General features: G+C 43.8%; 1 protein-coding gene across 4 annotated transcripts in view; it reads left to right on the top strand.

Annotated features, from left to right (window-relative positions):
* AOAH (acyloxyacyl hydrolase) overlaps positions 1-24,474 on the top strand; it is a 90,710-nt gene that overhangs the window by 52,113 nt on the left and 14,123 nt on the right. For all 4 annotated transcript variants that reach the window (XM_030009024.2, XM_041122464.1, XM_030009026.2 and 1 more), the window contains 5 exons: positions 7,214-7,305; positions 9,656-9,738; positions 16,341-16,377; positions 17,376-17,450; positions 23,577-23,749. In XM_030009024.2, the coding sequence (XP_029864884.1) occupies positions 7,214-7,305; positions 9,656-9,738; positions 16,341-16,377; positions 17,376-17,450; positions 23,577-23,749 (460 nt within the window). The remainder of the gene's footprint in view (positions 1-7,213; positions 7,306-9,655; positions 9,739-16,340; positions 16,378-17,375; positions 17,451-23,576; positions 23,750-24,474) is intronic.

The raw sequence follows: 24,474 nt of genomic DNA, 5'->3' as shown, positions 1-24,474 counted from the left end.
AGTGCTGTTGGAGGTCTGAGAATTTCATGTATTTTCCCCCTTCTGCTCCCAGAACTGAGCTGATTTAAATGTTGCAGATTAACAGTTGTTTTCCTTTGTTCAAGGTTTATGAGCAACAATTAGACAAATGACACTGATGACAGAGCTGATGATGAGCATAATAAATTAGCACTAATGATAACTGAGATTATCTTGTCTAATAAAGATAGTAATAATACTGATGGTGATGATGATTCTGGCAGTAACGCTGGTAGCAGAGCCATGTAGGCAAGAACAGTTTTAGACTATGTCAGCATTTTATTATCACTGTAATGAAGGTTTAGAAAGCATTTCTCTTGCTTGAAGCTTGCTGGTCTAGCTGGATGGCTCAAGGAGTGCAGATTATAAAGTGAGTTTTGATGGCACCTTGTTACTGTCTGATGGGTGTAGAGCATCTTGCACAGGAAGGCAACTGGTGCTCACTGTGTAAGGCCCAACAAATATATGCTCTCAGTGCTCAACTCTGGCCAGCGTGTGGGGAAGATCAAGGACTGGTTGGAAAGGGAGAAGTGGGCTGCTTTCCTTTGTAGAAAGGGTGACTCAAGATTAGAGCTAGTGCCCTGCGCTGGGGCAAGGAGGGCAAAGAGAGATGTGTTCATTCTCTGGCCTTTCGTAGTCACTCCACTCAGAGTGTATATAAAAATAAAAGGAGTTAAGACATCACTGGAATTGGAGAAGCTAAATACAACGTATGAGCAAAAAAGAAGCCTGGGCTTCACACGCAGACCCAGAGCTGTCACAAGGCAGTCCTGGAAGAGAGGTCTCTCATGCACCAGTACAAGGCGCTGGGGCTGGCATCTGTTCTGAGCCCAGTAAGAAAGGGATGCATTAAGGTATTGCTTAAAATACCACTTATTGGAGCTAGCAGAAGATGGCAAAAAGAGGATAGTATAGATAACCTTATGTCCCTTCAGATGTTGGGCACCCTGAGCTGGGCAGCATCAGACAGACCTCTGACAGGGGTATGGCAGTAATGTAGAGGAACTTGGAAAAGTTGGTTATAGCTACCCAGGACAGAGCAGGGTTGGGCTAATTACCTTGCAGGAAACACAGCCCTCCTACAGCTAGCTGAGCTCTATGGTAGTGCACTGCACAGCCGCCCAGGTGTCTGGGGTACGTGAGATACGGGAGAGGAAAAAACAGGTTCTTTTCTAGGACTATTTGCAGGCTTTCCTACTGACCTGGCAGAAATATAGCAGTTACTTAAATATTAATGCAGATATACAGAGAGGTCAGTCATATAAAAAAAACTAGTATCTGTGTTTAAACTCTAGCAATAGTACAAAGTTATTTAATTTGCAGCTCACCTTAAGTAAGAAAGTTGTTGCCTGAGCACAAAAGTGCTAGCAAAAAAACTTCAGAGCTAATTCAGACTTTGTTACTGCCTCTTCCTCTCACTTGTACTCTGTGTCTTGCTTTCTATGTGTAGAATGGCAATAGCAGCAATTTAGCTGCCTTGGGGTTGTGAAGGTGCAATACTGTTGTCTCTTGATGTGTAGTATTAAATACCACTGGGAAATACCCTTCATCTGTAGGTTTAATTAACAAATTAACTGGCTTCAATCCTTTTTCAGTGCAAGGCCTTCCTCAAGGAGAATTTCTAAGCACATCCAGGGACGGTTTTGTGACTAAAGAGAGTGCAGAGAGGCTATGTCCTAATCTCACAGAAAACATCCTTAATCTGGGACCACAGCAAGAATTTGAAGTTAGGGCTCTGAGAGGGGAGGATAAACCTCGTGTACCTGCTGTTCAGCTGTGCTGTCAAACTCAAGGCACTTCACTTTGATTCTGCCAAAATTTCTTTCATAAGACACACATAAAAATTAGTTTATCAAATGGTTTTCTCTACAGTCAATACTAGAGACAGTTCAAAGCTTTAATTTCCATTTCAATGGAATCTCAACCCTCTACATGGAATTCCAAGTAGGACTTCCCCCCCCCGACCCCGTCAGGATTTTTATCATATGTACAAGGAAAAAGTTGTGTGCCTGTTAATTCAGATTTATTAAGCGTATTATTTTATTACTTTAATGTTTTTCTGTGTTTTTATGTATCTATTTTATATACTTGATATATTTCATATATTTCTTATTTATATTTATCCTTATACATGTTCACATACACAAGTGTTTACATATACAAGTGTAAATTGAAATTTACACGTGGTAACAATGCTGTGGGCCCTTCTGTTAATCAGCACCACATCAGTGGCAGCTGTTAATTCCTGTTTTAAAGCCAATTAGGTGGGGAAATAGTTTCTCAGGAGAGATGCTGAGAATTTAGTTACGAGGACCTGCAGAATAGTTGCTTCCCCTGATTATGCTGCACATAGCCTACCATGCAAAGGAGCAGTAACAATGAGTGAGGGAAGAATGTGAATGAGAAATTTCCTAACTGAAGCAGGCTCAGGATGTCATTCAGGCAACCAGACGATTAGCATGAGGGTGACCGGATGGGTATTTGGGCTGAACAGCTTTGGAATTCAGATACCCGCACCACCATCTCAAAGACTGTTGTTGGGAAGCTGTTATATACTGGATTTTGGATTTCCCTGTATAATCAAGAACTTACTGCCCTCTTAGCATTGGCATCTCACAGGGTAATAATCCCCCTGTGTAATCCAGCGCAAGGGGACATGCTTCTGTCAAACATCCCATGTGAAGGAATGCATCAAGTTGCATCATTCACTTGTCCCATATCAAGTCCCCTAGTTCCCTCCTGGTCTTCCTGTTTTCTTAAACTTAAGTGACCAAATGCAGAGACCTGAATCATGTTCCTGCATTAGTCAAGGAGGCTGTTTCGGAGGGGGGACTTGCAAGAACCTGAGCACCAGCCTGCCTGCACTGGCGCAGCTGTGGGCACTCCCAGCCCATTTCATCTGTCATGTGCACCGAGACGTGCGCTATAGCAGAGTGGGGACTCATGACTCCCAGTGCTATTTCTAAAGACTTTACCTAGGAGCCAGTCACAAATACAGTTATCATCCCTCTTAGCGTATGTTCTTCCCACAAAGAGTGTACGGAGACACTGCGTGGTGTGGAAAATGTCCATCACAAGGTGGACACACCTTTGAAAGCTATAGCTCAGGCATGTTATTTCTCCAGTTAAAAAAATCCCCAAACAACAAAAAAACCCCACCCCACCCTATGTAGGACTAGGGGGAGTCGCAGGTACCTTGATTTTGAAGTTTTTGACCAAGCTGGTACTGCTGTGTCCCAAAGTCTACCCTACAAGGATCTAGCTGAGGTGCAGCAACACAGAGAAAAATTATGTTGGGACCATCACTGAGGATACCTGCCTCCATGTTCCTGCAGAGGCAGCTGAGCACATGGCTCTGTCCTTAACCTGCCATCACTCCAGTAAATCCCCAAACACCCAGAGTACAATGACAAGAAGAGAATTATACAGCTGGAAGAAGGGGATGAGTCAACTTTATTTTGGCTTTCTGCTTGTCAATAGGTTTGGGGTTTGCCAGGCTTTTCTTCTTTTAAAAGGTTCAGCAAGACTTGAGCTGAATGTTCATTCCTTTGACCTGAAAATTTGGACACTGAAAATGAAGTGTAATGCAGTAGACATGCACTTTATGAGGTTTAGTAAAGCAGAAGAAATACTGTGGGTTTTTTTCTGAGGTGGATGGGTTTTTGCGGAAAGCTAATGTTGAAAACACTGGTGTGTCTAGCGATGGATATTGTGCTCCTGCTGCTCTGTCCATCTGCTTACAAATGACTTCCAAATAGCTACTAAATGCAGCATTTTTCTGTTATATGTCTGGAATAGAAGCTTACTTTTAAATCTCATTTTAGAGACAATTTTATCTTGAGATAAAAGCACTGTATTTATAAATGTGCTAGAAATTATACCCTATCTAGGAAGATGCGTTTTAAAACTCTTGGATCTCTATTTCATGCTGAATAAAGAGAAAAATGAATCCCACATCTATCTGTAATCCAGCAAATATCTATTTGCCCAAAAACTCAGAGGGTTCTCAGGTTTCATTAAACTGTTTCATGCTATATATTTCCTGTTAAAAGAATTCAGCATTTCTTTAAATGAGGGTTCAGGATGTCCTGAACACTTATCCCACTGACTTCTTTTTTTGCACCACTAGAAAAAACAGAACTTTGATCTGTGAACATCATATTAAAAACATTCCCTAGCTTCCCTCCAAATCCAGTGAATTGCAGGCAAGTTTCTCCCAGCTAGTATTGTGATGACTAAGATGCTGCATTTTGGGGGAAATAAGGTAGTAATTTTGCTAATTTCAAACCTATGATGTCCCTTGCAGCTTTACAGAGTAGAAATGCCATACATGCTTTTTAAAAAGATAGGCTGTGCTTTCCTCAAGAGCTCTAAGGCTTGCTTATTTGTATACTTAGAATAAGAAAGTTGTCTGTGGCACTTGATGCTATCACAAGGATTTCAACAGCATTAAAGTCAGTATAAAACCAAATACCCAATTCCCCTTCAAATTAAGGGATACTTCAGTGCTTTCAGAATTTCTGGGGCTGGCATTTCTAAAGGCTTGTATGAGCATTAAGTTTCCAATGCCCTGTTGTGTTCTGATTTTGAAAATCTCTTGCCATAGCAACCCTGAACTTTCTTCCATTTAAGCGCAGCTTGGCATGTGTGCATTTAGCATCAGTCATGGCTTTGGCTGCCCCGTATTTCAAGGTAGAACGCATCTAGGAGGTGAGGGTGTTCCTTCAAATTGGGACCCATCTAGAGCATTTGAGGCTACAATATGGCATTTGAAGCTAGGCTGGAATAATTTTCTAATCATTCGTTGCTAAAATCTGGCACATAGGCTGAAACATGGTTTCTCAGCCAGAATAGTCTAGAGAATGGTATTTAAACAAGGATGTGCTCAGAAAAAAGTCAACATAGATCCACCTCTAGAGTGGGACACATTTGCATCTGAGACTAAGTGAAATGCAGTCTGTTAGACCATGCTTTCCAAACTACATCGCTGCAGAGTTCAAGGTCTAGCATTCTTCAGAAATTTCCATTAACTACTCATCTTCACCCTTTGGTCCTGAAATATCTTCAAAAGTCTGGCTTTAAGTGGTTTGCTGGAACAGTGTCAATGTTAAATGTCTATACAGTTTTCAAATGCAACTATAATTCTGGGCTCAAATGTTCCTTTCCAACCCTATTTGCAACTCAATTAGGTTCTGTCTAATTCATATTTAAGCTAAGTTTGTGGGGTGGGGGCCAGAAACCAGTTAAAAATTATTGGGACTTGTCCAATGAAAATATTGTTTTGGAATGCCAGCAGGAAATAATGAGAGAATTGGTCAGAGAAGGATTTGTTTTTAAAATATTTAATCATTTTTGGCTCTTTTTATACTCTTATATGCTGTGACTTGTAAGAGATCATATCTATAGTTTGCTCTATGCTAAGTGACTATTTCAATATTTCTGTCACCTTTAATGCAAAGCTACGAGGAGGCAAGTATTGCAAATGGCCAAGCCATACTGTACCCCTCCACCTCTGCTCGTAGCTGTGCCCTTGGATTAAGCACTTGTTTGCACACAACACTATCAGGTTTGAAGAAGGCAGATTTGGAAGTTCCCTCTAGTCTTAAAAAAATGATTTGTATATGCATCATATGTATATACAGATACACACAAGGACATATGTATGTATGCGAGAGAGAGAGAACCAATTGAAAGATAATTAAGCCAGACCCATTTTCACTTTGGTAACTAATGCAGATCTACTGTAAGTAGGTCAAATATGCTGTTACATGCTTTAAACTGGCATCTGCTGTGCATTAGGATGCTCAGAGCTTGGCTTCAGGATTTCCCTCCACCCCCAACCCCCCTTTTCTCGCCTCTCCTCCACTTTCCCTGCGTCTCCCTCCGTTGTCTTCCAGTCAAAACCCATAGGCATATAGAATCATAGAATGGTTTGGGTTGGAAGGGACCTTAAAGATCATCTAGTTCCAAACCCCCTGCCATGGGCAGGGACACCTTCCACTAGAGCAGGTTGCTCAAAGCCCCATCATACCTGGCCTTGAGCATAGCTCCCATTCACCTAAACGATAATTTTCTGGGAATGAGGACTTGGTGAGGGCTGCAAGATTTAGCTCTTCTGTGGCTCCTCATTTACCTCTGATCCTCCTGGCGAAAGAATTACCCACCTGCTTGCTGCTTCTAGCAGTAAGGGTTTAAGGAAACCCCACAACTGCTTGAAAAGAAAATGAAGTTTATAAATTACATGGATTAAACCAGCCTGTAAGTTCCTGATTTTATGTTTTGACCTTCTTTCGGTTATTGCCTTTTTCATCAGCAGTTTTTCAGTATGAGCCAACTGGATTTATGCATTTGTCTTTGCGAGTGTACCCCAGACTAGGAAAAGCTGAAAATTTACTCCATGTTCTCATCCTTCTGGGGTGGTACAATTTCTCGAGGCCATTTTTCTCACCTTTTATGATTTTTGACACATTCAGAAATTGAAGTGGAAACAAACAGGGCACTGTGTTTAGAATGTGCAACACAGCTTGCATCTGCATAGAGGCTTTCGCAGAGGCAATCACTTAAAAAAAGCATTAGGGACTAATACCAGCAAAAGCAGAGAAGGGTAAAGCTTGCATCTGTTTGCGTGGGAAAGTTATGGCAGACCATGTGTTTTATTCCCTGGTCCTTGCCATGCTCAGGGGCCTTTCAGACTCTGTTGCTTCAGTGCCGTCCCTGAAATTTGCAGTGAGGACCAGGCAGAGGTTTTTAGGGGGTCGGATGCTCACCATTCGTCCTGCTGGAGAGGGCAAGGGAGCTTCAAGTGAATTTGACATTATCCCTCTGCCATATATGCTGGGGACATCATGCTGTCATCTCTTCCTGTGCCCAAGGAGACCCACCTTTGGACAGGAGGGATGCTGCAGCAAACAGCTGCCGCCTTGGTGGTCTGCACCTGCAGTACGTGCTCCAGAATTAAAGGGTGCCAGGAGATGCAATTCAGATATCTCTTCTGCTTTTCCTTCCTCCATCTCTTGATATGCCCATCTTACAAAAGTCAGCTTTTTAAGTGTATGCGTAAATAATTACCGCTACAGCTATAGTTACAGTTGCTGCTGTCTAGCTAATGCTGCAGCTAAGAAGTGCTTGAGTTTGCTGAAAGGATTTTTTTGTCTGTGAGGGTGAAAGTGTGTTGATTTAAAAATTTCTCTTTCAGAAATCATTTGCTAATCTCCCAATGGCTTTCACCGACGAACTTGACTGGCCCCAGTTCTCAGAGATCACTGGATTTCTGAACTCCACCATCGGGTAAGCCAACAGGCGGGGTGGCCAAGTCATAGCAAGTCCCAAGGTCCCTCAAAGCACAGCAAGAAAAAAAAACCACAATGCTTGAAAGGAAAGATAAAAATGCTAGTCAGCTCTGCTTCTGCTCTTTCTAAAATCAAGATCGTCACTGGATCTAGGGATTTTTAAAATCTTTTAAATATATAGACAATGCACAATACTCTAGCCCAGTCTTCCTGAAATTCAGGGTAAGTTTTAGAGCTAGTCAAATTGTAATTTAGAAGGAGAAAAAAACCAAAGAAATAAAAACCAAACTCACTTTTTTCAAAATTCTGGGGCAGGGAGAAGGGGGGCATTGTTGAAACTAACAAAAGTCAGCATTTTCCTTTTTTTTTTTTCCCTCTTTCCCTCTTCCTCCTGTTTCGTTTTTGCTGCTGAAACAATGGAATGAATAGTAACCCCAGGGTTATTTCATAGTGTTCCCTTTTTTGGGGCAATCTTTCCTTTTTTCCTCCCCCCCCCCCCCCCCCCCCATTTAGAGGGAAGTAGCAAAAGAATTTGGAAGTGCCTGTGACCGAATTTGCTGTGTTACATTGGCTCATGTGGATGGGGAAGGATGCAGGGAGAGATAGAAAAAAAGAAGGCACTGCCAGAAGAGAAGGAAAATAAAGTCCAAACACAAGAAAACACCTTGAAATGTCTGCAGTTTTAACCATGAAGTTAAAAAAAAATATTCATAATTTTGTTAATCATCTTTCTGGCCAGCATTAAGAGGCCCTTGACTCCTGCCAGAACTGAAGGATACAATCATCAACAGTGCCTGGTCTGGCCTGAGTTTCAGATAATTTTTATTTTATATGTCTAAGATAGGTCATGAATACAGTGAAATGTCAAATCAAGCATGAGTCAAGCCTAAAGAGGCTTTCTACCAACAGAATTAAAAAGTTGGAAGAATATATTATTTTCCAGGAAAAATATCTGTTGCACCATACACTTGTACTTTTTGCTTCCTTTTTTCTCCCTGTGTGAAAACCAGGCTCCCAGCCTCAGCTACATTCACACAGTGTATGCTTGAAGGTGGTATACTAGTTGACAAGCCAAAAGAGACATCTATGCAATCTCTTCTTTAAGAGTCAGCAGCAAAACCGACCTTTGAAAATCTATTACAATGTTCAGCTACTCAATACACAGTATTTAACTGGCTCTGAAGAATCTGAAGTTCACAGGTGATCAGAGCTTAGTATTGACCGAAGTTGTCAGTCATAGGCCTTGGTTCAGTGTTCAGTTTTTAATGTCTTTTTTAATCTCTTCCACATCTGGAAGAAAAAAAAAGGACTGTTTGGGACTTTAAGGCATTTTTAAGTAGCTCAAAATCCCATACCACAATGACTAAGTGTGGTGGAGACTGGCTGGCACTGTGCAGTGGGAGGCTCCCATCTACTCCAAGCCCATCTTTCCCACCCCTGATCAGTGAACAGGAACACTGCTTTTTAACTAATATTCTCTGACCGAGAAGGTCTGTTTGCTTTTCCTCGTCTGCCTGCCTACTATGCTGAAAACCAAAGAGCTCAGGCAATTCTTGTGTAGGCCATTACATAGTGACTAGTTGATGTCATCATGTGTTTCTGTGTTGTAGGTAGTTACTTTTTATTGCTGGTTTCAAAACTTATAATTGTCTTCTGTTTCTCTGCATTCATCCAGGTTTGCTGTTCTTAAGCCATGATATTTAAGTTATCTGATTCCTTTGGTGTCTAAGTTAAAACACAAAATCAGCAGCCGCAGTGGAGATGACCATGTGCTTGTGGCTGGGAGCGTGGTCTTCTCATCAGCTTCCCTTTGGGCTGTTATCCTTCTCATTTGCATTTTCATTTTTCTCAACAATGCAAAGTAAAGGAGAGAACTAGTCAGAATCAAGCATAACCTGTTTTCAGATCAATCTGTCCAAGATTTATGGCATGGGGAAATGAATGCCCTGCCAACATTTCTTTTCTTTTATTTACTGTTCCATAATGACCAATTGAAAAGTCAATTAGTGAGCAATCAACAGGATTGTTTTGATAAATGATGTATAGCAAAAAGGTTTTTAAACACCTTATCTGAAAGACCAGGATAAAAGCATCCTGGGTGGAACAATTTCAAAGAAACTCTCCATCAATTTGTAGTTTCTGAGAGGATATCTTGGCTTCCATTTTAGGCCACCCTTTTCAAGATGAAAAAGATTTATGACCACAAAAAAGAGACATGGTGAAATTGAAGTATATGCGTATCTGGGACACAGAGTTGTTCAGAGACAAGAACATAATTTTTGATATCAGCTGTGTTTTCATCAGTATCATATGAGTTTAGCAGCTTGCATTTTCTCAATTTATTTCAGAGGCTGGACAGACTCTCTGTATCTACGTTTACGCAGGAGAAATCGCTGTAATCACAGAGACTTACAGAACATATCCCAAAATGGTATGTTAAGATTTTTCACTTTTTTTTTTTAACCTTACTAGTCTGATACTTGATGCTGCATTAACAAACATCTTTCAGAAACAAAGAGAAACCCCTTCCTAATTGCATGCATTTCTTATGGAAAAATAAAGAACAGCACTTATTTAACTCAGCATCTTTTCTTCTGGCTCTGAATAGGGAGGTGTGTGGCTTGATCACTTTTATCCACACACTGACTAAGAGTTTCCACTGGTCTAAAAACCAGTGTACTCCACTGTGGCTCGGGGGGGGGGGGGGGGGGGGGCTTTTCTGGGGCCATGGCCAAAAGGGGGGATTTAGAAGGATGTCACTAGTAGTGATGGAGCTAAAAAGTCTGCCCTCCATCTCCTCCAGAGGCTGTGGCATGGTCCCTGCTTGCTTGCACCCCCCCTGCTCTGCAGTCCCACAGGGGATGCCGGGAGGGCCCTACACTGCACCCCACAGTAGCATGGGGGACACACGGGGCTGCTACACCAGCAGGCAGAGTGGGCACAAAACAGTCATCAGTCTCATAGCAATGGCGTCCATGATGTCGTGTGACATCCTTTGGAGCGTGAGACCAGCAAACAGAAGTCCTCTTGCAAAACCGGGGAGGTCAGTGGTGCAGGCATCTTAATGTACTCTTAGAACAGATTTTAAAGCAGTAATCAAGGACACACAGGTAAACCAAAACTGGGACAAAACTTAACACTGTTAAGTTTTAATCAACTAATTTTGTGAGGCTGGCTTAACATCTTCTTTCTATGAAATAGCATCCTGTGTTGCTAAGGGTATATGCACCAGACCTAATCTACTTAGAATTAAGGAAAGTGTCTTGCATGGTACCTCACAGGAAATGTTTGTGTACAGTGAAGAAGAAGAAGGTTAATACAGGAAATAAGAGGTGGGTAGAGAACCAGCTAAGCAAGGAAGAGCAGTGGATTTGAGTGAGAAGCCGTGTCCCTCACGCATCTCTCCTGAGGCTGACGCTGCTTAACATTTGGAGTGGTGACCTTAGAGCAAAGCCCAAGGTGCGAGCTTGATGGCATCTGTGAATGATGCAAAATTGCAAGTATTAACCATCCTGGAGTGGGCCACATCCTCACACAGGAATAATTTAGATGAGCTTGGGAACAGCAGCGACAGCAATTGCAACAAATACAATTGTACAAGACATGCATGTCAGAGCTAACGAAGAGACTCTTGTCTGTAAACTAGTGGCTCATCAGCCAGAGGTGGTGGAGGGAAAGTGGTGTTGGGGTGCAAAGGGGAATTTCAAGGAACAGCCGGGAGTGAAGAATAGAGCTGGAAAGAGACTAAAGACATTGCAAGATGTTTCACACACAGCATTTTCTCTAGAGGCAGGGAGACAGTCCTTCCTCCTATAAGCCACTCATAATACCTCAGAATTTGGTCCCCTTTGCCTAGGGAGGACCGACTTTGGTGGGAATAGACACAGAGAAGGGCTTTGGGGAAGATTAGGGCAATGGAGACTTCTGAAGGACTGTTAAGGCACCTTGGCAACTGAGCAAAGCAAAAATTAAAAGTGATTACGGTTTTGAATCCTTTTGAAGCATAAACACCACAAAGTGGGAAGAATGGTTTAAACTGAAGGATAGTTCTGGTACAAGAACATGGGTTTTCATTAATCCTACCTCTGTTTGGAGGGGAAATTTTAAAAAAAGCTTACTATCAAGGAGTGAAAACCTAGAATAGCTCTCAAATTGGAGGAATGGGGGGGCAAAAAAGAAATCCTGAGTTGTTTGAAGAAAGAGTTTGATTAAATTTGTCAAAGGCTTGTGTGAAGGGATAACAGTAATCTCCCTTAGAAATTAAGGTTTATGATGTTAGCTTTTGTGTGTTGGATTAGGTGATGTCCCCAACAGCAGGTTTAAAAGATACTTGATTATTCTGTGATTATCACATTGTGTTTCTATTGTATTTAATTAATTTTCGTGCTTCAGAAAACTGGCTGCAGAAGCTTGGAAAAATTTATTCTCCTCGGGTAGATAATTTCGCTTTATGGGATGCTCTTCCTCTCCAACAGATGAGTCATGTCGACTGGAAGTGAGGAGCACTGCTGCCCCTAGTGCTACTTAGAAACTTGTTAAATGCTTGGGATTTCCTGCAAGATTTAGGATCAGAAAGGCTCTGCCCCAGCCCTCCACCTCCGACAGACAGAGATCTTACCAGGCAGAAGAGGTTGCGCACACTGGTAGCGTGATGCAAGGATCACTTCCAGGCTCAGGTGGGCATTTTTGCCTAAAAAGTTGCCTCCTGGTGCCAGCACCAATGCCACTGGCAATGCCTCTTATACACCCTCCTCTTTGCTGTGGCACACATGGTGCTCCTGAGTCTTCAGGTCTTATGCACAAGTGTTTTACAATGTGTTTGGTGTCATGGGTTGGGCACTTCTGACTTTCTCATCTGTAAGTCGCAGGGCACTAGAGTTGGTGGCTCGCATTATTGTAGTCCTCCAGATGTGCTTTCTGGTGAGAGAATAAAAAAATGGCCAAACCAAATGGTCAATGGATGACTAGGTGTCAATCATTCTTCACATTTATATCCAGTTCATGTCAGTACCTGATACCCTATTACCTTGTTCTGCTCTCTTTATGTTGATGGGGGTTGTACTTTCTGCTCTTCCTTTTCCCCAATTTCCTCATAGATTTAAAAAAAATTTAAAAAATCTCTCACTGTGTGCATTGTTCCTTTTTCTCTTCACTTCACATGTCTCCTTTCCACTTACACTACAGACACCTGCAGGATATAAAAGGAAGTGAGCGTGTGTCAGGGCAAAAGACTCTGAAGAAAATTGAGAAGGGAATTTTAAAAAGGGAAAAATTACAAGTGATAGAAAAATCCCAGCATATCTTCCCTCAGTATCTTCTCTTAATCATCGCACTGACACTGCATTGTAAAGGTTCTCTTTTATTGCCTCATTTGGCGTAATAGTTTCCCCGAATGGGAGGATTTAAATGGTCGCTCTCAGTGTCAGTAAAGCAAAAAGCTGGCCGCCAACCTGCCCTAGCCCCACCTGGGACAACTTAACCTTCCTCTGAAAATGACGCTTCACAGCCCTACATATATGCAAAGAGAGGATGAGACACTAGAGATGTGGTTCTGATGGGGGAGGTGTGCAGCCGAGAACCAGAGCCCAGGGATGGCAAGCCAAGGCGGAGACAGAGAGCAATGCTTGTCTCCACCCACCCTGCAGAAGCACCAGTGCTGTGTCATTGTTCAGCATGGAGGGACTTTCCCCCATTGCCCTTCTCGGGACATGCGTCTTCACCCTGGAGGAAGGCTTCCCCTACCTCCATGCTAGTGGGATTTCTGCCTTCCCTTTCTTAAAATAATCCCATTATCCCCTGGAGGTGGTGGAACCTCCTCGGCAGCTGGCTGTAGGGTAGGGTGCTCAGCCAGGGCCAGGGAGGGTCTCAGCTCTCCGTGTATGTTACCCATGAACATATTCACATCAGACTTGCTGACGTTCATTTTGGGTGATCAGCTTTGCTCACCAGGCACCCCACAAGACACTTGGTATATGAGATATACGTTAATAATGTGTAACAAATCTGTTCTGTGCCACTGTTACTGCTTTCAGCTTGTGGCTGCACAACAAGCAGCTCACAGTCCTAACCAAAGTTTTCCATCAAAGTGGCTTGCTGAACAGTTTCCTACATATAATTTTTACTGGTTTATTGTTTCAATATGGTTTTGGTGTCTTGCCTTCCAGCAGCTTTGCACAGGTTTGTAGGCCGTGTGCTATTTCTGGTTTTTGACTGGGTGAGCAGGATCCTCAGGTGTGAGGGCTGGCCATCAATGCTCTGGTGTAGAGTCAGAAAGTTCTTCTAAATGTTCTCCAGCACTTGTTGAATATCCCATGTTTTGATAGAAGCATCCTGATAGTAAAATCAGTTGCTAAAATATTCCAAAAAATCATTAGGTAAATACAGGGAAAGTGAATACCCTCAGAATTTCTAAATAATTGCAGAACAATCTTGTGATTGTCATCCATGTTTTGCATGAGATACTTGGATAATATATGCTATTTCAAAACACGGGTATTGTATATTCCTTTGCCATTTGTAGTCTGATCTGTCTCTTTGGGATTCTTGCCTTTGACCAGAAAAATTAGGCCTTGTTAACACATGCTCTGGCTCACTGACCCATCAAGCAGCAGATATCTCACATTGGCTTCAAAACCAGTTAAGAAATACTAAATTTTATCTTTTTTCTTAATTTGTCTTGGAAATTCTAGTCCACCTGGAGTTCATTTGGGGAAACCCAGAGACTTCTTGCTTCGCACTTTTACGTTTCCATTGCTTTTACAGCATAAGGGAGCAAAAGGTTGGAAGTCAATAATCCATTCTTGTTCACACAGCACTTTTGGTGCTATCTGGACCCAGACTCTTTCAGTGCATGTTAGTGCTGCTCCTTGTCAACCACAAGGTCTAAGAGCAAGAAAATCAAGAAGTGCAGCTCAAGTATTCCAAGGTTTATGAAATTTGGGGTTGCTCACAAGCAGAACCCAACCCTGACTCCTCAACAAATACTAAAAAAACCCCACCAGTCTGAAAACAGAGAGGGGGACAGGGGAGATTCAGAAATAGCTGCCAGGACATTCAACAGTGTAAGCGTAACTGTTCTGCTTCATCTCTTTTTCTCTCTTGAATGTTTTCATCACAGACTGCATCCCTGTATCACAAAAAACTTCCTTGAAGACTCAATTTACCCCTGAAAACAGTTCTCTAAAAGAGCCCTTTATTTTCCTGATGTTTCTACTTGAGTTGTAACTCTGCTAATGCTTACGCTTGTGGAAGTAATACATACCCAAGAACAGCTTCTTACTTTTTTGTAAATATGTTTTTAATTTCTAGAGATCCCAATAGTTTATTTGTGCTGGAACTGCAGTCCCAGTCAGGGGAGCCACGCGGCAGAATGGCTTGACAGAGGGATGTTGAACTCTAGCTGAAAGAAGGGCTATTAAACAGGAAAAAAAAGCAACTGGCAGTAGTTATGTTCCAAGCTGTATTTTCTAAGGATTTTGTGGGGCTCTTATTCTACTGAAAAGAGCTTCTCGACAGAAGGGCTGGATTTTGAATGGACCAGCAACCCTCAGGAGAGAAGCAGCAGGCAGATATATTCATTTTTAGCTTGGAAGCACTGGATTATTTAAAACATAAAGGATTCCTTGATATATGCGGCTGGCATCACTGTGAGTGATAATAACAAAGGCACCACTATTAAAAAGCAAAGTGTATTACTGCTACCTTAGGGGTTTATCTCTTAGATCTTTCCCCTATACCAATCCAGCAGGGATTTAATGATGTTCTGTCCACAAGTTTCCCCCCAGGAGCTGCAGGGAGGACAGGATTTGTTCCTCAAAGCAAGCTTCAGAGGCATAGTGCAGAAAAGAGAAGAGAGAAAGACCAGGGAAGAGCTGAGCAAAGAATAGAGGGAGTGTAATACAAGAGGAGAAGGAATGAGACAAGAGGAGAGAGTGAAAATACTGCAAAATAGAAGCAAGTACAACCTGTAGGACCTGCTTCTCTGAAGTTTATGGTTTTGTACACTGCTGTGAGATTATCTTCTTGCAATCACAGTCCTAGTCTAATCTTGAACAAAGCATAAAGCCTTTTTTGGCTCCTTGTTTGCTATCACTCTTGCATTGCAGGTGATGGAGCTTGATTTGTGCACTGTGGATAGCTGGGATGTATATGCATAGCCTTTAAAGACTCGCTAGTAAGTTTTATGCATAAAAGCTTTCCTAACTGGGAATGCTTTTCTCATTCAAGACATAAATGAAAGACTGTAGACGCTCACAGATGCTTAGGTGTAGCTAGCTCTTTTCCTGGAGGAGGACAGATTTGCATCTAAGCATTTGGGTGAATTGCCATTGAAATGCAGAGCTTCTTGGGAGGGGTGCAGCTGGCCTAATACTATTTTTCCTAAGTCTGCCACTCGTGGGGAGAGCAATGCAGACACCCAAACGTTGGTGTCTAGTGCTATTTAAGATGCTTCACAGTATCTTTCCCACCTCCAGCTGCCTCTCCAGAAGTGCACAATCTCTCAGGCATCCTGTGTTGTATCTGCCAGCCCTGCTGCAGGTGTCTTGGATACTCTGGGATGTCAAAAATGGCACTTGGTGCCTATGTTTAGGACCTGAATCAGTCCCAACGTGGTATAGCTGTGAGACACTTACTCTCTCAGAAGAGTGAGAACAGTTCCCTCTGCAATTTATAGGGAAAGTTAAAAGTAGATAGATTGACTGTTGACAAGTCAGGTTGGCTGGTTTACAAGAGACTACTATGTTCAACAGATGGGAAGAAGCTGCCAGATCTGGATTAAAAGCCAGATCCAAACAACCCAGCACTTAAAAGTGTTTGATTTTTCTACAGTCTGAAGGTGGGACTCAGGTAAGAGGCAGCAGGTTCCCTGGATATAGCTTTACTTCCTAATGCCAGCACCCAAAATGTTCCATTTTTATTTTTAATGCTTCTACATTCTTGGAAATATGCAATGAAGCCGGGGTTTGCACTTCATTTTGTTTGTCACTGTAATGATGTTGTACTATTTCTCTTATTCCCACTACGTGTGATCAGGTGGTTCTTCAGGAAACCTCCTCTATTTAATAAAAAGGTGAGCGTTTAATGGGATTCAAATGCTGACTGGGGGTACAGCAGCGTTGCTGGAGTCCTACTTCTTCAAAAGAAACAAGCAAAGCACTGTAAGGAACATATTATCCACAAGTGTCCTAAAAAGCACAGCTTCCCTTGGCCACTGTGCTCTGAAGTACTGGCTGTTTCTTCTTTTTAAAGTGTTGATATCACCATCTCCAGGGCCTTGATCTTGGCCCAGTTAAGCCAACAGAGCATTTCCAGTCATTTTAGGGAAGAGACTAAGCCTTTCCCTAAATCTGTGCTTTGGGTGCCCCTAACTGCATTACTCCTGATTGGTAGCAATGTAGATAGACGCAGGCAGGTCCACTGTGTTATCTCCATATGGATATGATTGAGTAGCTACTGGATAGCGAGAGGCAGCAAGTCTCCTTTTCAGATGAATTTGGGTGGGCTGTGGGGTAGTTGGGTTTGATTTAGTTTGCTTGATGCTGATATAGTTCACATCCTAAGGGATTTATTGTTCTCTCCTCCAGAAAAAGTAGTAATGAATCCTTGCCCTCTAGCAGTGTACTTCAAACCACACCCTGAGTTGACCTTGAGCCCAATCCTACACATACATAAACTTAGTTGTCAGCCAGACATAGTCTTCCTCTCCCATCTCTGATGATTAAAAACTTTCCATCTTATGTCTTTGCCCCAAAATGAAACTACTTGATTTGGCTTTTGAATAATACAAAGAAGATAGAAAGCCAGCAGGAAAAACAGTGAAAAAGACAAGTTCACAAGGGGCAAAAAGGAGAAGTGAAAACACCTATATTTAAGAAACTTTGCTAAAATATAAAACCATAGTGAAAAAAAACCCCAAATTCCCTCTCCCAAACATAGAAGCATAGTCATCTAAGCACTGGCCAAATCTAAAAAGGCTACTTCCAGATGTGATCTCATACAAGCACGGTGTGTGGTTCAGACACTGAGAACGTATTTCCCCACTAATATAGCTGTGTATTTATCTTTTAGCTTGGCCAGAAACCAGCTGTTGGACAATCCAGCCATAGTTATCTATGCTACGATTGGGAATGATGTCTGCAATGGGTAAGGTGTAAACCAAATTAACATTTGTAGTATCATAAACTTGACTTCTTTAGAGTACTGCTGGCTGCTTGGGCATTCAAGTCTCATTGCTTTGCACTTCCCCATGATGGCATTTTTCTTTGCTATTGGTCTGTGCTTTATTCTTATTTTTCTGCTGAAAATACTGGTTGTTGCATTACCTGTATTTGTCATAACCACCTACCAGTCCTCATTCGAAGCTTGTCTTTCTTTCTTTCTTTTACAAGCCAGTAATAAAGTGACCAATGGCATGTCTGAAGTTGAATATTTCTAGCTTAGCAGATGAAATGAAGTATAACAACAACAGGAGGGGAAAAAAAAGAGTTTAAAAGCATGTATATCTGTCCTAGCCAGTGTGTCACCTCCTGTCAGGAGGTAGAGCGTGGCTGGTTTACCTTTTCTGAAGAATGACAACGTAGTCCCCTGTTGAGGTCTATTTTCACCCTGCCTCTGCTGCACACTGCCTGCAGTCTTTGCTGTGCTCTCCTGACAAGGTGTTTTCTTTCTGGCTTTATTCGCATCATAAGCTCAGCAGGAGAATGAACCAAAGCTTTCAAAACTAATAGTTCGGGCACTATCCATTAGCAACGCTCACAGGGATGCCAAGAGGTCACTAGTTGGATGCTTCCCTTTCTCCCGGTAGCAGGAAGGCAGAAAACACCTTGCAACCAGGCCAATGCACAGCACATCCATACTGCAGTTTTGGTTTTGCAGGTGGTCCAAGTGCTGTTGTTAGTGTGTCATTATTTTCACCATGATGAATCTTCAGGTTTTCTTTCAAGCAGAAGAAATAAATCTGACTGATGCGGAGAGTTTCAAAACACTCATTTTAATAAATGACGGACACTCAGCGAAGGCCCCTTCCAAAGCTTTTGAAAAGTCTCACCTGCAGGTTGTATAATGAAGTTGGAGCTATGATGCAGGCTGTCAGACTTTGCCATTAAAATATCCTGGATTTGCTCTCCTAAAACTTTGCCTAACAGCAAGTGTTGGGGTTGAAACTTTGCACGTCGGGTGTTGTGCTCTAGCACCTGGGACCCCTCAGCCAGGGCAGAAGTGGGACCACAGGGGCCACCTTTTAGGTCCTTCCCTGGCACCACCATCTCCCTGGCCACGTGCAAGCAGCACACAGAAACAGCCTCCCATGAAATGCTCACCCTTGGCGTCTCCTTCTGGTGCTCATGCTCTCTGTGCCCCTGCCCAGAACTGCCAAACCTGCCCTCAGCACCATCCTCCTGTTATGGGAAGGACACACAAATCCTCAAAAGTAACGCCATCACCCTTCGACTGAGTGGGAAAAACAGTCACGGACCTCCTGCAACTTGCTGACAAGACTGTCCTGGGCATCTGTTTATTGAGAAGTTTATGGAGGTATCATTACAACCACCCCAAGGATCATGAGCCCCCCCCAACCCAAACAGTGCCTTTGCTGAAGTTCTGTGGCTCCTGTCGGAGAGACTTTTGAGGTGTCTTCTCCTAGGCTTGGCCCAGGCTCTGTTGTGTACATATTTCCATTCTGCTGTTTTACTAGCTTTGCTAAAAGCACCCTCTTTTTCCTTTGTTTTATTCCTCATTCTGCAGGTTAGTCCTTTCACGTCCCCTGTCTCTAACACTGCTTTCTATTCTTGCCTGAAGCAAAAAGAAATTTTCCACAAATTTAAACCATTTTGGCCTTGCCTCACCCATTTGTATGTTCCAAAACAGTATTCATTACTTGAAACTCTGCTGTCTTTTTATCCCAGCATCCATTACCTGGCAGAGACACTTTTGTCTGCTCAAATTCTCTCTACTGTCTGTTTCCTTCCAAAACATTTGCAGCATCAAAAGAGGCTATCAGGCTGTAGTGATCCCTGTGACTCCAGCAAGGAAAAATGCTGCAGCTTCTGTAGCAACATGTTGTTTCCATGCTGTTTCCATCGAGTGGGATGTACAGTGGAGAGAGATTTTTTTCAGCGTCCAGTCACTGTGTGTAGCTGCCCTGGTTCTGATGTACCCACAGAGGTTACAGAGGATGCAGAGCATCCGATGGGCTTGACTTCAAACCTAGGGCTTGACAAATAAAAACCTCTTCAAGGACAGCTTTAAACTGCAGTAATAGAGCCTTTCTGGTCTTATCCTGTATTTTACCTTCAAGAGAAAGCAGTGTGCTAAGCACACCGGAGACACAGCTCTTAGCCAAAGCATTGTTAAAATGCTAGTATTTCATCCCATATGAAGAGCGGGGCAATGAGTAATGTGGATGTTTATAGAGGAGAAAGATAATGAAATTGGCAGCCTGTGTTACATGTTCCCAGTAGTCTCCACATTGTGGTGTCCAAAGAGGGGGGGTTAGAAAAATAAAGACAGATGGCAACAGTATCTCTCAGCCCACTGTGGTGTAAGTGTGGGACACAATGTGGGACACATAGACCTGGAACAAAAAAAATTCAGACAAGAAAATAATGAGCTCCAGCAGTCTCAAATGCTATACAGTTTTTGCACGTATTAGTTGCGTTTGGGGTAAGACACCATTTCTCCAGGCTCTCTTTCCCAGCTTTGCAGTTATGGCTTCTGCAACAAACAGAAAGGTGACAGCAGCAAAGCAGGGGGAGCAGGCAGCCACCAGGAAGGGAACTTGTACAAAGCAACACTGGCACCAGCGAGAGCATAATGTTCCCTTATTGTAAGGCTACCATCACCAAAGTGCAGCTGCACCCCTTCAGCCCTAAAAATAGTATGTAAGCGTGCAACACCTCTAGTCCTCGTGTCCCGGGCATACGGCCCCTCTGCGGTGAGCTGGAGCTGAACTCCTGCACTGTGGATCCAGCTCTGCGTGTACGTGCACGTAGCACGTGTGAGTACGTGCATGTGGTGTGCTCACTCACCAGCTGGCCCCGTATGCTAGTGGCCCAAACGCTGGGCATGTAACAGCATGTGGCTGGAAAGCAGGCGTATGGCTGAAACATTGGCTGGCGGGGGTTATTTATTTGGATTGGGGTCATGGGGACAGGGGAATCACTGCCCTGCAGAATGTGGCAGGTCAGGCCCATGAACCTTATGCAGAAGGATGGTGAAGAGCTGTGTTTGGACTATGCCAGACACTGTTATAAGGGACTGGAGGAGGTCTCTGTGGCAAAGGAGAGCTGCAAAAGCTTTGCACAAATTACATGAGGCTGGCTGATCCCTCTGTGGTATATGCATGCACAGCTGGGGTACCCGTGCTGTCAGGACATCCAGCAGCTGTGTGCACATCCAAGGATATTACTGTGTATTTGTGTATTCTAGGGGAGCAGGGTGTGCTCCCTAAAATACCCAGATTCAAAGCAGCAAGAATCCTAACATTAATGTCCGCTTGCTATGCTCTGACATGATGAACCATGGCCAACATCAGCTTCCAGAGATCCCACGTGGGCAGAGGCCATCCCTGGCTGCTGCCTCCCAGGGCGACCATGTGAGGTCCCCGGTGCTCACCCAGACACCTTAAAGTTCTTACGGCAGAGCCCAAAACAAACATGCCTACAAGATGGCTTGCTTCTTGGTCGGTTTTAATTTCATAGCCTGGCTCAGAAAGGAAATGTGAAGAAATGCACTGAAATATCTGCATGACTTCAGCAGAGAATGACAAGAGAAAGTGGAGTTATGAATGTCATTAATTTCAGCTCACACTGATGTGTTTACTTGTGGGAGAGGCCTTACATCAGAGCAGTATTTTGAAATCAAGTGCTGCAACACCTGTAGGCAAAATGAAGTAATTTAAGGGCAAAACCACAGTCTTATCTCAAAAGTACCTTGCTTGGGTGGCTGTCACTCACAAGGATAAGCCTGAATCTTAATGCTGTTTTTCAGTTCTCCCTAACCAGAAAGTCTCGAATGCTTCAGCAGCACATACTGCATTAAGATAAATTTCTGGACCCAGGGAACTCGTCTAATTATTTTGTGTGCAAAACGCAGTCCACTGAAGAATCCCAAATCCTTGCCAGGAAAAGCGGTTCTCCCACAAGGGAACTCAGGACCACCACCCCCCCACGCCCCCCACACCCCCCCTGCCCAAGCGCAAACATTTCTAATGCCTTGAGCCAACCCTCTTGAAAGCTCCTGCTTCTATGGTCACTGACAAGAAATCTTACCTGATTCCCCAGTAGCTCACTCAGCATTGCAAGCATCAAGTGTGCCCTTCTCTTACCGGTGGGAAGCCATGAAAGAGATTATAGGACATTCCCATGGGAAGGACCTGGATGGAGCCTCCTGACTGCTAAGCTGATTGCTTCCCTACAAGCCCACGAGGTGAAAATATGGGAACCGCTAAAACAATAAGGATGGACATTAGTGCAACCTCATGCACTACTTGGAAGGACATCCTCTGTCTTTCTTCTTGAGCAACGAAATCAGCTCCTCAGCGGGTGTTGGGGCTTTCTCTCTGAAAGCCTTGGTCCAGCTGAGCTGCACCACCAAGGCAGGACCAAAACTGTCTTGAGAGCTGCTTCCCAAGGTACATGGTCCCTGCCATGCATGGCTGCACACATGGATGTGCTCCAAATCCTGGCTATGGTACCCTTGCTGCTATTTCTGGGGGCTCTTTTAAGAGCTTATGTTGCAAACACATGGTTTTATTGTCTTTCCCAATTCAAGAAAGGCAACTTATGGATTTACATGCTCTGCTCCGTGTGCCACAAAGGGACCCAGGCCACCCTGGAGCTGCCTGGGGTTTGTGGAAGCATGCAATGGCGTCCTTCTTTCCATCCCACTGACTGCTCTAAGAGAGGGCAATGAGTCATCTCCGGACAACGAGAGGCTTCTACCCCAAGCTGACCCTCCTCTGCCTCCCAGGTGTTGCCAGAGCTGGGGTCTCCCCCATGCCAGAGACCTGCAGGTCCTCTCTTGCTGGCATGGGATGGACTCCTTGGGGCTGTGTTCACCCGCTTGCTCATAGGCCCTGTTAAGGACACGTGCACCATGAGAGTGTGGTGATAGCTCTCGGGGGGAGAGCGGGTGAACACTTTTTCTGCAATAAAGTAGTTGTTTTAATAACATAACTAGAGCAGTGTTCTTTAGGCAGCCTGGAGTGGTTTTGCTTGTTTGTTTTTCTTATATAAGTTGAAATTTATTTCAGCTTCAGGATTTTGTTTTTTCTGCCCCTGCGGCATTTACAGCTAAATGCAAGAGGCAAAGGATAAACCTGAGCCTGGGACTCTGTCTCAAAAATGTTCAGGCCTGCCAGTGAGCCACAAAATGTGGGTGTTCAGTCCATGCGGGATACTGACACAGCTCCCATACCCTCATGAACATTTCTGAGGACTATTTTATCTTAAATATCTGCTCCCTTTGGCCTCCTCCTCCTCCCTCCAGTTTTCCACATTTGTCCAGACCCCTTGCTGGTCTCCTGCCCTCCTGCAGAGCTGTAGTAAGAGGCATAGGACATGTGAGAGATAAAGCTACCATAGATATTTCTACCTGGCATAATCAAAGAGTGTGTTGAATGTAAGCTCCAGACAGCAAACCATGGGGAAAGAAGCCCTCCTTTCACACGTCTGTAGGGCATCCTGCACCCTGAAGCCATATGTGTGGAGCAGCACTGTTTCACCTGGTTCAGAGCCGAATCACGGATGTTCTTAACCAGGTGCAGCAGCACCCTGCATCATGCTTAGCAATAAAAAGGGAGAGGAGGGGATTTTAGGAGGGCGTTAGCCATCTTTTGCTCAGGAACTGGCTGCCTGGTTGGGCATCAGTCTACCCATGGGAGGTGATGAGTGATTGCCTTTGCATCACTTCTTTTGCTTGTTTTCTCTCTTCTCCTTCGCTTATTGAACAATAACTTTTTTTTTTTTACCTTGACCCCCCAAGTTTTCTTGCTTTTACTCTTCCTTTCCTCTTCCCCCATCTCACTGGAGGTGGGGAGGAAGCGAGAAAGTGGCTGTGTGATGCTTAGCTGCCCACCAGGCTTAACCCACAGCAGGAGGCCAATCTATTAAAAAGGGATGCATCTGTCTGTTTTTAGTAGGGAAAAGGATTACACCAAAGGAGGTTTCTATATCGCTTCAGCAAAGGAGAAAATGCCACTGTTCCAGGTGCCTTTTGGGGGGCACAGTATTACCTGACAGAAAGCTCTGTTGGCATCCTCTTCTTCTGCAGGAACCGTGACACGCTGGCTCACATGACTACACCCAAAGAAATGGTCTCCAACGTGATGCAAGCTCTGCGATATCTGGACTCCCATCTTCCAAACAGCAGCCACGTGATTTTAACAGGCCTGGTAGATGGCCGCTTTCTCTGGGATAACCTGCATGACAGATACCATCCTCTAGGTAAATGTGAGATGTTGCGGGGTTCCTCCTGATTATCATCTGCTGCTCGTGTTGCCTTGTCTCCCTAAATAATTTATGAATCTATTGACAATTTCAAGCAAACCTGACAGAATGGAGAAGTGAGAAATATGAGACAGATACTGGCTGTGCAGTAGAAATAGGAGAGCCAGCTTACCATCCCCAGTGCAGGACAGGGCAGTGAGAGGGCAGACCCCCATCCTGCCTGGTTCGCCCTCCAGCTCCGCACCAGCTGGACCCGCTCAGCTCCAAACCAGGCTCAACACATGCTGTGGATGTGGAAACAAGCTGGTTTGCCTCAGCATTGGCCCAAAATTGTGGCCAGCCTGCCTGTACTTCATCCTGGTGGTTGTTACAGGTGGAGCTGGATGTCTGGTGAACACCTCCACTCACTGACTGGTGGATGTCTTGGTAAAACTGGATGTGGACCAGAACAGAAGATTAAGTCAGGGGGTTGTGAAACACTGGTTAGATATTAGAGATATAAATTTTCCGCCAGCACTGGGTGCCTGCCACCTCCTACGCTACCTACAGGTGTGACACTTGAAACCTCACACCATCTGCAGGCATCTTTGGGGGCTTTTCCTCAGACTGCAGTTGCTGTAAGGTGCTTTGGGGCAGTGTTTTCAGAGATTTGGAGGCTGCCTTTGGGAGCCTGTCATCTCAGAGCATGCATGAAACTGTATGTCTGACCATTAACAGACCAC

The sequence above is a fragment of the Aquila chrysaetos genome, chromosome 3 (genome assembly GCF_900496995.4).
Source record: "Aquila chrysaetos chrysaetos chromosome 3, bAquChr1.4, whole genome shotgun sequence".
NCBI classification, from domain to species: Eukaryota; Metazoa; Chordata; class Aves; order Accipitriformes; family Accipitridae; genus Aquila; species Aquila chrysaetos.
Note: the sequence above shows the minus strand (reverse complement) of the source record. Positions and strands in the feature narration are given on the sequence as shown.